Here is a 13,732-nt window from a genome sequence, read left to right as displayed (position 1 = left end):
TAATAATGTTTATAATCAATACCTCTGTGTCCAGCTCAAAATGTTCCAGCAATTATCCAGCAGGTTTAGTCATGAAGAAAATCTTACTGCCTGAGTAGGCTACCCACTAAATATATATTTTCTTTGAAAAAAGGGAACAATACAAATACATCTCAAAGTTGTTGTTTTTTTGTCTGTTTTTCCTAAACTCTGGTTGAAGGGAGAATGGCAACATCATCAGGCAACATTTATTTATACATTTATGTCCTTAAACTCTCTGCACTTGTGGGTGTGCTTGCACTTGTTTTTACCTTTTACAACAATGGGCACTTCAACTTCAGACTTTCATCGAGAGTCTTATTTTAATGAGGTTGCATGACTGAAAGCAACTGATACCATTTATGATTCATTTTGTATTTATTTGGGTATTTTAGACTTGATTGTGTTTTGGTATATTTTTAACACTCCTTAGAAATTCTTCATGATTTAGATAGGTACATTGTTTTTTTAATCCCATGTCCCACGTCCTTGTCTGATCATTTTATCGAGGCATCATTTAACTACCCTTTATAACCACCTGAGTCCAAATACTCAGGCTCCGCCACTCAGAACAATAAATAATCCATTAAGCTGTCATAAATAGATTTAAAAGAGCATCAAAAATGGACAATCAGCCAAGTCCCTGAAAGAATGCATAGAGGTTGAGATGGCCGTGGATAAAGGTTTAAGACTGCTTATGCAATAATGGGTACAAGCATGGCCTTGGGGAGAGAGGGTGAGGTTGGCAAAGGCCTTTGAGTTACGCAATGATTTCATTTAATGGCTCCCTGAGGAAAACGGTGCACCCGGCAGGATATTTAATATTTAAACGCTGACCTTTTCATTAATCACCAGCTCATTCTGTCCTACTTCTCAGTTCGGCTCGGTTCCAGGGGAGCAGGTGGATGAAGCTCAACGAGTCTGTGACATTATTTCAACCTTTGCGCACAATAAAGCGCACGGCGCGGATGGAGGATGGAGGATGGAGGAGTCCCTCCTGCACGCTTTAAACTAATCAACACTAATTACCACAGCTGCCCTCCGACCCATGCCCCGAGTCAAGGGCACTATTGGAACATTTCTGCAGTCAAAGGCTTAAAAATAAATAAATAAATAAATAAATCAAACATCGAAAGAGATGTATTCCCACTCTGCTAAAGTTTGTTTGATTTCCGTACTTCTGATTCTCACCGCGCGTTGCTGCGCGTCATCCGCGCACAGGAAGAAAACCTCCGAGAGGAAACCTCAGCTCGCCTTGCCCACAGTCACCTGCTCTTCCCGGGGAATAAAAGCTGTGTTTCAGCCCCTGGTCAAAAACAATGTGCGTGCCAGAGGTGAGGATCCCCGTTTGTCGCAATGCTACATTTCCACTTTCCGCTTCTAAAATTGGTGGTAAACTATTAGAATAACTCAATTATTATTATTTTTTTCTCCCCCCAGACCGCGCAGGTGCTGCAGTCCCAGTGTCACAATCTGAGTGGTCCTGTGGAATGAAACTGGGAAGAGACACGAACAGGACCTCGGTTTTCAGCAGATATGACAGCTGCTATGCTCATGTTGAGGTAATGCAATGTAAATATTTGTGCAACATTTGAAAGTAAAAAAAAACCCCAACAACTGTGTTTTTACCTTGAAATTGTGAGAAATATGTCTATTGAGGCATATGTACTATAAAATTGGTGTAGGTAAAACTGTTTTGTCGAGAAGTGTAATCATAAATCTTTTTTTTTTTTTTTACATGAGACAATCTGTTACAATAACAATGCTCAAGGGCACATAAATAATCATTTACATAAAATCTAATATATAACTCATCTAATTTTGAATTGGTTTGGACCTTAAAAATAAGAATGTGAGAATTTATTGAGATTATGCCTTTCTATACATCATATTAACACAATTGGCACATCATTTGTAGATAAGGACACAAGCTTGGCAATTTAGGATTTAAAGTAAAAAATGTTAAGCCTATACAGGGTTAAAAATTCAAATGTTTAAATCTCAATATATGTATAAACTGTGATTGCAATAGCAACAAGAGAAACATCGCTGTTGATACTCTCCAAAATGATGGAACTTTAAATACAAAAAGTTACTCGACGGGCCTTAATTAATCATAGCTGGTGGCCAGAGGGCAGGAAACAGAAGCGCATAAATCAAAGAAAACTGCTCTTGAAATGAAGTATATACACGTGTCTCTGCTCTGCAAAGGCAAAAATAAGTGCGGTGACCTTTTATCCTCAGGGCAATAAAGTGGTCGTCCCTCTGCATGTCCAGCTGAAGGAGGGCGATCGCTGGATCCGGGTGAACATCAGCTGCCCCCTCATAAAAAGGCGCAGTGAGAGGACCCAGATCCTCCCGACACGTGAGTGAAGGCGACCCTCACCCACTGCATTTCAATAGAGCTGCTTTGGAATTCATGATGTTGCTTTGCACAGAGAGATAATACTGCAAGTTGCTCTTGCTTGTGACTGGCAATGCAGAAAGCATTCCGAGCAGCTCCTGATAGTCAACCCCACTGCTCTCCTCCAGCATTCCCTGGAAACTGTGACACGGAGCGAGCGCTGCGATTAGATTGCGGCCCTCGACACATTTCGGGCGACGCCTGCCTGCAGACGGGATGCTGCTATGACGATCACGATTCGCGGTGCTACTACCGGCTCGACGGTAACGTCACACTTGGTCTTATGGAGAAATGCATCTTCAGAGCAGTTGACCGCAGCAAAAACATTTTGCTCTCAACACCTATCAGAACATTGAAATAAAACCTATTTGTCCGTCCTCGCTCCGTCTAGCCTGTTCCCTGGACGGACACTTCGTATTCTCAGTGAAGGCTACAGACACGCACCCGCCCATCGAGCCCAGCAGGCTTACAATCAGGAATCGGCCTCACTGCGTCCCCGCGGTCACAACTGCAGACGCCGCCATCTTCAAGATAGGAATCATGGATTGTGGGTCAACGATGAAAGTAAGCTCACAGAATAACGAGAATCTGTACTTGAACACCTGCCACCTTGAATTAGTTTTTCATCTGTTATGTGGCGGGCCTCACTCGTATATAGATACCCAGTTTATATGCTTTTGATTGTTCTGTCCTCTGTCTGGATTACAGTTCGAAGGAGATACGCTGATCTACGAGGTGGAAGTGGAAGAGCTATTTGCTCCAACCAATCATTACCCCTTTAGGTATATTTTTACACGTTTCTGTCAAGTAATTTCAAGGTTATGGCTTTTATCATGATTCATTTAGTCCCGAGGTAAGATTGTTTGCTTCACTTTTTTTTTTTTTTTTATATTATGACTACATGTTTCCAATGTTCCTCTCCCGGGAAGAGCCAACAAGTGATTTCAACCATTTTTACACGGCTATTCAACATGTCATGCAGCTTTGTTTTCAAACCGTTTTCAGGCTTCGGGTGCAGTGTGACTACGCAGCGTCCGATATAAAGCGCGTTCAGGACTTGCAGTCCTTCAACACTGTGACCAATCCTCCGCCTGTGGTGGCCCTGGGGACCATCGGGGTGCAGATGAGAATAGCCACAGGTACAGATGGAATTCCACCGTTTCCCTGCGTGTCATCGCACAAGCGTTGGCTTTGAGTGCACTTGCTCCCCCTAGATCCGTCGTTCACGTCGTTCATTCCCGAGGACCAGCTTCCACTGACACTGCCGCTCCGTGAAGCCGTGAACGTGGAGATCTCCATTGTGCAGCCGTCTCCAGATCCCTCACTGTCGCTGCGCGTTCGAGATTGCTTTGCCTACCCTGTGTCTCGACACTCTGTGTGGACACTTCTCTACGACGGGTAAGCTTCCTTTTAAAAAGAGGCAGAAAGACACCAATCACCTAAGTATTCCTCCTTCCTGGGCAGATGTCCAAACCCTCTGGATGATATGAGAAGCTCGGTCCCCGTGGATAACCTGGGACAAACCACCTCCCACTCCCAAGTCAGGAGGTTTGATGTCAAGACATTTGCCTTCCTGGAGCCACACACGGGTCACGCAAGTGCAGAGAAAGTAAGACTGTGACGTTGAACTTCCAGCTTGGAAATTCTGAACTGCTGCAGATGCATCAAGCGTAATCTCTCAATCAGATGTACTTCTACTGTTGGGTGGAAATCTGCACACACGATGCCGACTGTGCACAGCACTGCACCATCGTCTGTAAGTCCGTCGCCGTGCCGATCGTCTCTGAAACACAACGTGCTGCGACTTTTAACATCCGTCACCTCTGCTTCTGCAGCATCTGAGGGTGAGAGACATCGGAGAGAGGCTGAACTGGACCCCAACCGGGTTCAGCTGGTCTCCATAGGGCCGCTGGTGCAGGACGGCAAAGAGTCGGGGGACAACGCGTGCGAGACGGAGAAGACTGGTAATTTCCCTCTTGGCACGAAACGACAACGACCAAGTGAACAATTGGCGACGGCACCCGAGTAGAAATCTTCTTCTCTTCTCTCCTTCCCCAGTGTACCAGGTGATGGTCTACACCCTCAGCAGTGTTGTTGCCGCGCTGCTTCTGGTCCTGCTGTGCATCGCCTGGTCCAACGTCAGGAGGCGTCAAGAGACGGAGGCGCTGGAATCATGTGACGCACAATGAATCACTTCACCGTTACTTTTTCATTTAAACTGATTTAGGACTGCGGGTTTTGGCACCCAAGTGTTTTATTTATCGCTGCCGCTTCTAGAGTCGGCACAATTAAGAAATCTATTGGTTTGAACTAATTTAATTATTCTTAAATTGCTGTTCTATGTCTTTTTCCTATCGTTTTTTTTTTTTCACCCAACAACTAAGTAAAGCAATATGTTGTCGGTAAATAAAAACTAAAAAGGATTTCAGTGTCAGCAGTTTATTTTTACACAAATGCTTTTTTTTGATGTAACTAAAATACGAAAAAGTGGGAATTGCGTGGAAGAAATTCAGTAAGGCCTGAACTTTCTCTGTGCCCTGAGCAGAGCTATTCTTTGTTTATCCTCTTCAAATTTCTTCCTGAGTTCAGCAATATCTGGAAAGATAAAACAAAACAGAGTTTAGGTGCTTGATTCAAATCAATGCCCCTTAATGCAAGTAAACTTAGTTAATATATTAGTGACTTACGTTCTTTTTGTGTGTTTCTATGCTGCCAGGTGTAAAAGTTCATGAGCTCCTTCCTTTTCTTCTTCTTCTTCTCTCTCTGTAGAGTCCTCTGATTGGCTGCCTCACTGTGGGGGCGGGCCTTGGTGCCCTTGTGCCCTCTTGTGACTTTCACCCAGCCCTCCTCATCCTCCTGCTGCTCCTCAGCCGCTTTCCTCTGCTTCTCCTCTTCCTGCAACAAAGCAAAACTGAGGTTTAGTTTGAGGTTTTAATTGGGGTGAGTGTGTGTGTGTGTGTGTGAGACAGCAGCAGAGTTCTCACCTGCTCCTTGCGCTTGTCATAGTCTTGCATGAAAGAATCGACTATTTCTTGCAATTTTTCTGGCTGAATGAAAGATTCTGTGTACTGCTGGATCCATTCTGATGAGAAACACAGTTGCAAAAACCATTTAAAATTAGATCTGCGTGTCGTGAAAACCAAAGCATCAAAAGCCAGATTACCTTGGATAAATGATTCCACAAAATGAACCATTAAACTTTTAAAAATTAGCTCATATTGCAACGGTGTAACCTAGAATAATGGCCCATTTTTACCCGAAGGTAAGACTAGTTAAAACTGAGAAATGGTGTCCACAAAGTATAAAATATTTAATGTCTCATGTACTTTAACAGCATATGTAAATATTCAAATGTGCCTTGGAAAAAGACATTTTCCAAAATAACTTTAGTGTAAAACCATAGTAGAATCCAAAAATATCCTCAGCTATTAATTTGGGATTCACTATACTTTCAAACCTAGATTTCTGTGAACACCCTAAAAATACGATTACACCCTAGAACGTCACCATCACGTAATAAGTGAGAAGATTTTCAGAAGTGAACCACATGTACACTGTATAATAGCTGTTGCTCCGTGACTTACAAAATGAGAAGAGATATTAAACCTGGTGTTGGAAAACTTACTCTGTACTCCCGTTTTAACTTGACGCTCTTCTGTGCAGACCACCAGAGGCACGTCATGTGGGTGGGATTTAACGGCAGATATGCTGGAGCCATTTTTAAACACAACATAACCGACCTTAAAACCCTGGAAGAGACAGATGAACAATATTCTGTAAAAGCCGAAGGTTTAAAAAGTCCTTTTAAAGTAGCCACCTGTATCGTTTTGTATATTCTGCCTCATTTTATTTTATCGGTACATTTACTGCCTCCCAATTGATTAATCCTGCCAGTCCAGTTTTAATGCTTCAAAATGTTATTTATTTGTTTATTGAACTATCTAGCTAAGGATATGTTTGTGGATACTTCACTGAATGCTTTACTATTGTATTTTATTTTTAAAGTGTCACATCAAGACACCAAAACAAATGCTTATCTCAATTTATATTAATGTTCTCTCTTGTTTGTTTTGCCCACTTATACTGACTTAAATGTCCACTTTACTATTTATAACTATTGTTAGATGTTATATGTTACACTTATGGGAGTTGTTATTAAAAAAAAAGTCCTTGCAGTCGTGTAATCAGAAGCATAAAACAGCCTTGAAATGGGAGAAACCCGTGTAAACAAACCTGTTTTGCAGCTGGTGTGAAGATCTTGGACAGTTTGGGTCCTGAATCCTGAACACAGCCGGGATGGTCCAACAAGTCCACAGACTGAATGCTGCCAAACTGCGAGAATAACTCTGTGACAACACCCTGAAACACACAGCATAAATATGAAGTATTAGTAGAATCAGAAAACCCACTGATGGTAGAGACTGATGATAAAGAATCTAACAGTGACCCCCTGCCTAAGCATCTTTGGGGGGGGGTCTGGATGTTTCATGTTCTACGAGTAAATATGAGATGTATTTAGGTCTCAGACAAAGCTTTATAGACAATTAGTCAGATTTTGTGTGTTGTGATGGACAAAATGGAATCACTCATAAATAACTCTGGTACGTGAGGCGGGTTGTTTCAGAAACACGTGAACGCACCTCGGGGCAGTACGGGGGGATGTTGAGCACGAACAGAGTCCGGTCCAGGGGTCTGCCCGAACTCCTCTCCGCACGGACTCTGTGCTCTTTCACATACAGAGAGTGTCGGGTGGTCGTGCCTGAATCAAACTGTAAGGACAAGACTGTGAAAGACAGGAGAGAGGCAAAAACAAGACGACGCGTTAATGTCTGACATCAAGCTGCCCGCCAGGACTCTATAAAGACGAGATAGGCCGACAAAAAAACATATAAAAGCTTGCAAGTGTTTTTTAGTGACATACATACGGTTCGTGTTTTCAATTTTAACAAGCAATACCTGTAAATCCTCCGGGAATAAGGCAAACCTGTTTGCCTGCGTGTTTCTTCTTGGACGGCGCCATCTTGCTGTGACCTTTCAACCGGAAGTACAACTGATATAAACAAAACGAACTTTTATATATATTTTTTTTACATATGGATATTTATTCATACATCTATATACATCAATAACAATTTAGCAGTTGGCGTTTATTAATATTTTTTTATTTTGTGTTTTATGTATTTTTATTTTTGTCCACCAGCCCTTCCAAGCAAATGCCACGAATCAATAAAGTCTTCTGCCCTGAGACGTGACAGAAGACAGAGCGAAAGGTATATTATTCCTGATTCATTACATTGTGTATTCTATGTATAAGATATGCTCGAAATCGGTTGCTGGTCTCTATGACCCCCCAGAAATGTATTGTGTGGACAGGAAGTGAACTGGGTGATATTGATTTTTCTGTACTGATTGTGTTCACAGCTGCTGAATAAGAGGAAGACTATACCTGCTCCACATGGAGAGAACTGAAGGAGGGGTATTACAATTGACATGTCAGATGAAGAGGATGGCAGCGTTGACAGGGTGTGGAGTGTTTGCGGTTTACTTCACATCACGGATGTCTACAATAGGCAAACATCGGATTGAATGTCACCAAAGAAATATGAGCCGGAGGCAGAAAAGGGACACTTTAAACTAGATCAGGTGCACAAGCTCCGTCCCGGTCCAGAGAAACAGACCACAGCTTGACATTTTTTTTTTTTTTTTGCTTTTTAAAGATTTTGAATATATTTTGTTCTGAATTAAAATAAAACAGGATTTTAAAATTTGTTTTTCATTATAAAATTACAACTGTTGCACCTATACTATAGCTCAATAAAGCTTTGAGTTCAACACGTCTTTGCCAATATTTTCCCCCTCAAAATAAATGATTCTTTGACTGTAGGATAGTTCATTGCTTATCAATAAGCCTATATCTAGTCACTGATATACATGGATGTCTATGGATCTATGATCACATGGACAGCAAAGATGAGTCCCAGACAACATTTACAAACTAAATGTTTAATGGAAACATTTCACCAACAAATCTGAAGCCTCTTGTCTCCTGAGATGAAAAAGAAACAGAACAAAAAAAAACAAAAAAAAGTAATGTAGAATCTATAACTTACAGCTCCAGAACTAAACACCCAGATTATATCAGTCACAAAGAAAGCACAAGTCTTAATGACACACTACTTCATAAAAGCGATGAAAATGCTGACAAAATGTGATCGAGAAAAAAAATGGGGATAATCAAACGTGTAAGATCTGAATGTTTGTGTCCATGTGCCTGCTGTAGAAGTATTTTGAGAGATCTAGACTATTTAAACACCACCTGGTATTTAGAGTGAAAAAAACTGTCTACTGGGTTGTAGTGTTTGGTCTCTGGTGTATTTCTAAGGTCTGTACAACATGGCTGATCTTTTAACATCATGGAGATTTTTATAATTCAGTAATGACGATGCAGCTTGAATTTCAGGGCCTCTATCTTTTCTTTTCTTTTTTTGATCTATTCCTTTTACAAGAGGTGCATATAACTTGACTTAATAATACGGAGCAAAAAAACAAAAAAAACAACCTTCATTCAATGGGAATATTTGAAGAGACAGTTCGGCTTCGCTCCCCCGACACGACATTTTCTGAATGGTCCACTTCAGGAACTACCGGGTGAAAATCGGACGCCACAAGAACCGAACGGAAAATGCAGCACGTTGTTTCAGTGACAGGTTCACAATAATCATGAATATCAAATGGCTTAAAAATCAGTTTGATGACAGGAGGTGGGCTGCTTGCGGAAACAGTTTTTAATGTGAACACTCAAGACTGTAGTCATATGAAAAGGCGGCGTACTCGCATCGGACGTGAACTAGATCTTGATGCGGAAAGCGGTGGCCTGCGAGCTGGGGGTCTCGGTGGTGGACTGTGTGGTGGACTTGAACAGAGCTTTAAGGATGGTCTGGGGGTCAACCTCCGGAGTGGGCTGAGACGAGGCTCGCTGGCCGGCGGGGCGAGACAAGGAGGCGGGCAGGCCATCTTTTTTTGTGCTGCCGCCGGCGCCTGGAGTGTCACTGAGTCTCCTGTGAGAGCAGAGACAAGAGACACTGTTGGGAAAACTCGTTTCATATTCATTTATTTCAATGCGTTGCGCTCATCAGTGAACAGGATACACTTGGTTTCCCTGGTTTTAAGATAAATCAGCTAGTTTTCATTCAGAGACAACAAAGAGTGAAGTCTGAATTAAAAACCATCCACTGCTTTTATACTTTTTTTTTTTTTTTAAACATTGGTAAGCTCGGGTCTGGGTCTAATGACCCTCCTCTACCTTCCCCCCTGAATGAGAACATCACAATGTGCTGATCCTGGTTGAACTGCTGCAAATTCATACGTTGTCCAAGTGTCAGCAAATAGTCAATATAATCACGATAGTAGTCAGTGGGAAATCAGACAGTGGAAGTGTTTGAAGCTTGAGGCAGACAACACTAAACACACTCTGTTAGATATCATAGATTAATGAAAAGGTGGCAGGGTGAGCACGTACCACTGGAAAATAGCACAGTAATACTTTGAAGTAGTACATAATTTGAATAATTTGCCCAGAATACTGATTCACATCATGATGCTGCTGCTTTTCTGAGAGGTGTCATTTGTTTTATCACATCACATTTACATGGTTACTGGCAATGCCATTAAATTGATTTTAAAGTCAAATCGCAGCTTTTCAACGTCGCCAAAACAAAAGCATGCATTTTAACATGAAGCTATGGATTATTTTGAAATTGAAAGTTTACTTACAACAGAATGGGCTGATCAGAAGTGATGACATTTCCCTGAATATGAAGATTACACTTCATGGGCTGGCCTGGGAGAAGACGAGAGGGGAAAAAATAATTTAAAAAAAACAACTGACAATCCAGTGTGGTAGTCACGGCAGTCATTGGCCCGCCTGCAAATCAGAAGTCAGAGCCCCAAACCCACAGAGCCATTTGATGAGTGTGTCCTTGCTACCGGCACTCACCGTCCAAGCAGCGGTTGTTGTACTTTCTGTAGGCACTCACAGCGTCCTCTTTACGGACAAACACCACTTCGGCTACGCCCACCTTCACCAGCCGAGCCCGCTTCAAGGCACCGCACACACAGAACAGCTCCTGTGGACAAGCAGATGGAAAACGCACTCTGGATGAGTCATCGGGGCACCAGAGCACACGCTGCATCATTTTAATATCAAATGGAAGAAAAGGTTATTGCCACACAGTGAGATTTGCTCACCACTATGTCTTCCTCAGTCACCCTGGGGTGCAGATTATTCACCATGATCTTTGTCCCCTCCAGAGGGCTGAAAGCAGGCTGGAAAGGAAATACGACAAAACCCACGTAAAGGAAATGCAAACAAAATGCTTCAGAACAGCTGCAATGCGTTCAGGTGTGAAGATTAACGTTATAGTGAAGGAAACGCAAAGAGAGAAACCACGCGAACTCCACACGGAAAGGTCAACAGAGCGCAGCGATGACAAATAGTTTAAAAAAACCAGCACAAGGTTAAAAAAAACCCCCAGAAGGTGGGGAAAAAGTTGAAAAGGAGATTGTATTGAACATTAAAAATATCCACATGTAAGCTCCAGTGTTTACCTGATGAAGAGTCTGAGCGGCTGTGCTGGCTTCTGCTGTGCTTTGCTGCAGAGTCCTGGAGACCGGCTGTAAGGCTGCGGCCGAGGAGCGAGCAGCAGCCATGCTGGTGTTGGGCCGGGTGGGAGCCACCGGGACGGGAGGCCGTGGGGCTGTGTAAGCATCGTTTTTAACCACCTTTGTGATTGGAGCAGACATGGAGAAAGGGGAGCTCGCCGCTCCGGACTGTAAAAGGGAAAGGGAATTCAGTTCGAGGCCCAAGTTGGCTGTTTCGTATGAAGCAATGTGAATTCAGGTCGGCTGTTAAACAACTAAACTCACCCGTGACTGCAGCATGTTGTTAGCGGTTGTGAACTTTATTTGTTTGCTGGGTGCGCCATCATGCTGATTCAAGGCCGGCTGAGAAAAATCAAGAAACCTTTAGTGAACCTACTCTGAATCTATGATCCCATCTCCAATGAAAACACATGGTTTTATTAAAAAGCAAAGACAAACAGGTCTACCTGCGTAGGTGGACGTATTCCACTGGACATTCCTACTGGACGCTGCTGTAAAGAGCAAAAGACAACACTTTAGTGTAATGGCCAAACTACAAGTGAAGACTATAGAAGTGATCCACAAACAACAGAGCTCATGTTTATCTCACCTGGATGGTTTTGGTTATTTTGAGAGGAGGTGCAACAGCCGCCTGTATTGGTGATCCTCCAATGCTCCTCTTGAGGCTCAGCCGATCACGAGCATCCGTCATTCTGATATTATTGCTCGGCTGTGGCGTCACACTGGCTCTCATGCTCAGTCCTTGTACGTTGAGGCCAAAGTGCCTCATGTTCACGCCAGAAAGATTGTTGTTGGTGTGTATCTGTATCTGTGGAACAAGCGTCTGACCCGGTACTTGGTGCGTCACTGCCGTCTTTTGCGTGAGCAGTGCCGGGATGCCGAACGGACCCTGCCCCTGTTTGCGCGAGTTGATCATCTGACGAGCATCCTGCACCCCACCGGCTCCTCCCCTGCCGCGGATTTTGAAGCGAGCATCTTTCTGGACCAGCTTTTCTCTGGCATCTTTCACTTGAAAACCTGGGGCGAGATAGGAAAAGTGAGCAGACCTACAAACCTACAAAAGTGTTGGGAGTTTTGAGATGAAATGACACACTCACTGGTTCCTCCTCCAAGCCGCTGCCTCACGTCATTAACTCCAATCTTCTGCCTGGCGTCAAACGTCCTGCCAACTCCCCCTGCACCTCGTCCAAACATTGGTCTGGGAGTGGGGAAGTAGTTCGGTTCAACACTGAAATCACATTGTTATAGAAAACATTATACACAGCTATCCATTTCACATTTCAAAATTCCAAAAAAATGTACTGAAACATCACAACCAATTTCTTGTCATCCCTACATTTTTCCATTCGATCTTTGATATACAAAAAAGGGAATATTAAATATTTTTTGTTTCTTCTAAAGCTGTGAAAGTCTGGCAAAATGCTGAATAGTGTAATATAAGCTATAATTTATTAATTTTATGATAAATACGATTCATTTTCAATACAGACACCCGTAACATATTGACAACTCATGTAACATGGTATATGCTATTCAAGAAAAATGTCTTAAAATATCTCCAACGTGATGTGGCAGAGCATTTTAAGCTCTTAACCTTTTTGCAGTTGTTTCCAGTTTGATCGTCCCATCTTAAATCGCCTCTTATATACTGACCCTCTGGTAATTGTGTGGGGTGTGGTGGAATTAAGTTACCTAAGTTTCCAATGGTAAACTCAAGAAAATGGTTGAGAAGCACTGCTCTCGGGTACAAATTGTTTCAAACAACCTATGGAATAATGCAGTCCAGTTAAACATATTTGTAAACCAACAGAAAATTGTGTCTTCCTCTCCTTTTATACCAGGCAACAGACGCTGATCTCTTCCACGAGGTGCCTCCCCCATACTTTCTGCACGTTTCGATGTGCGATGATTAGAAGACGAGATATTTTGGCCAAATACAGTCGTACCATAAAGTGAGAATGGAAAATACAAAGACTGCCATTCTTTATTCGACCTATTCAATATGCTTGAGTAACGCGCAGTAAATAGCCTCACCATCGAGTCTTTGTCTCATCCGAGTTTGGCTTTATGAAATTTTCCGAAACACACCCGTTAACGTGCTTTAACACCGGCAACCAGAGTCAATTCTTAAATGCAGGCGGTAACGTTTCTCCGATAAGTTAAAAAGACACAAGCCAACACCAACGTTAGCTCGACGGCTAGCTACGCCGAGCGAGATGTTGCTACAAACAAAACGTAAACAAGCGTCGTAATACCAGAATAAGCAAATAACTTCACGTGGATTAACCTTTGGACGGCTTGCCAATTAACTGGCGTTTTATTTATTTTTTTCACAGGAAATGAGTTGGAACGTATAGGCCTTCGTATGAAAGCACATATTTAGCCCCAGTGCTAGCCGCCATGGGAGAACGGTAGCAGTAGTCACAAAGCGACAGTAAAGCTTCCAGAAGTGCAACTACGAGCTCCGGCATCTTAAAGTCGGAAGACCTTACTGCTATATCGTGTAGTTACATACCGTTTAACCGGAGCTTTGAGGTTAATACCCCGCCGTCGAATGACTTCATCCAAAGATACGTCTGCCATTTTCTCACACACTTCTCCACGACGCCTGCGCGCTCCAACTACGGCGACAATAGGGGTCAAAATGTA

At 42.8% G+C, this 13,732-nt stretch overlaps 3 protein-coding genes across 3 annotated transcripts; 1 reads left to right on the top strand and 2 right to left on the bottom strand.

Annotated features, from left to right (window-relative positions):
• Positions 1-71: 71 nt before the first annotated feature.
• Positions 72-4,611, top strand: LOC308141664 (zona pellucida sperm-binding protein 4-like; the record flags this gene model as incomplete). Its single annotated transcript, XM_080511871.1, has 13 exons — positions 72-94; positions 1,240-1,352; positions 1,459-1,580; positions 2,263-2,383; positions 2,551-2,685; positions 2,814-2,986; positions 3,131-3,204; positions 3,428-3,561; positions 3,637-3,820; positions 3,887-4,031; positions 4,109-4,178; positions 4,258-4,386; positions 4,481-4,611. The coding sequence occupies 13 exons, from the start codon at positions 72-74 to the stop codon at positions 4,609-4,611; spliced, it is 1,554 nt and encodes a 517-aa protein (XP_080367997.1).
• Positions 4,612-4,894: 283 nt separating this feature from the next.
• Positions 4,895-7,442, bottom strand: rrp7a (ribosomal RNA processing 7 homolog A; the record flags this gene model as incomplete). Its single annotated transcript, XM_080510789.1, has 7 exons — positions 4,895-5,017; positions 5,110-5,317; positions 5,407-5,504; positions 6,048-6,171; positions 6,656-6,781; positions 7,063-7,205; positions 7,379-7,442. The coding sequence occupies 7 exons, from the start codon at positions 7,440-7,442 to the stop codon at positions 4,932-4,934; spliced, it is 849 nt and encodes a 282-aa protein (XP_080366915.1). The 3' UTR covers positions 4,895-4,931.
• A 1,747-nt stretch (positions 7,443-9,189) lies between these two features.
• On the bottom strand, positions 9,190-13,680 carry poldip3 (polymerase (DNA-directed), delta interacting protein 3). Its single transcript, XM_080510772.1, has 10 exons — positions 13,599-13,680; positions 12,181-12,311; positions 11,673-12,100; positions 11,530-11,574; positions 11,348-11,425; positions 11,030-11,251; positions 10,670-10,747; positions 10,419-10,548; positions 10,196-10,262; positions 9,190-9,480 (listed from the first exon to the last, which is right to left on the bottom strand). Exons 1-10 carry the CDS (start codon positions 13,664-13,666, stop codon positions 9,270-9,272), a joined length of 1,458 nt encoding a protein of 485 aa, XP_080366898.1. The 5' UTR covers positions 13,667-13,680; the 3' UTR covers positions 9,190-9,269.
• Between the last annotated feature and the right edge of the window lie 52 nt (positions 13,681-13,732).

The sequence above is a fragment of the Blennius ocellaris genome, assembly GCF_963422515.1.
Source record: "Blennius ocellaris genome assembly, chromosome: 16".
Taxonomy (NCBI): Eukaryota; Metazoa; Chordata; class Actinopteri; order Blenniiformes; family Blenniidae; genus Blennius; species Blennius ocellaris.
This window is presented reverse-complemented; position numbering and strand designations above follow the sequence as displayed.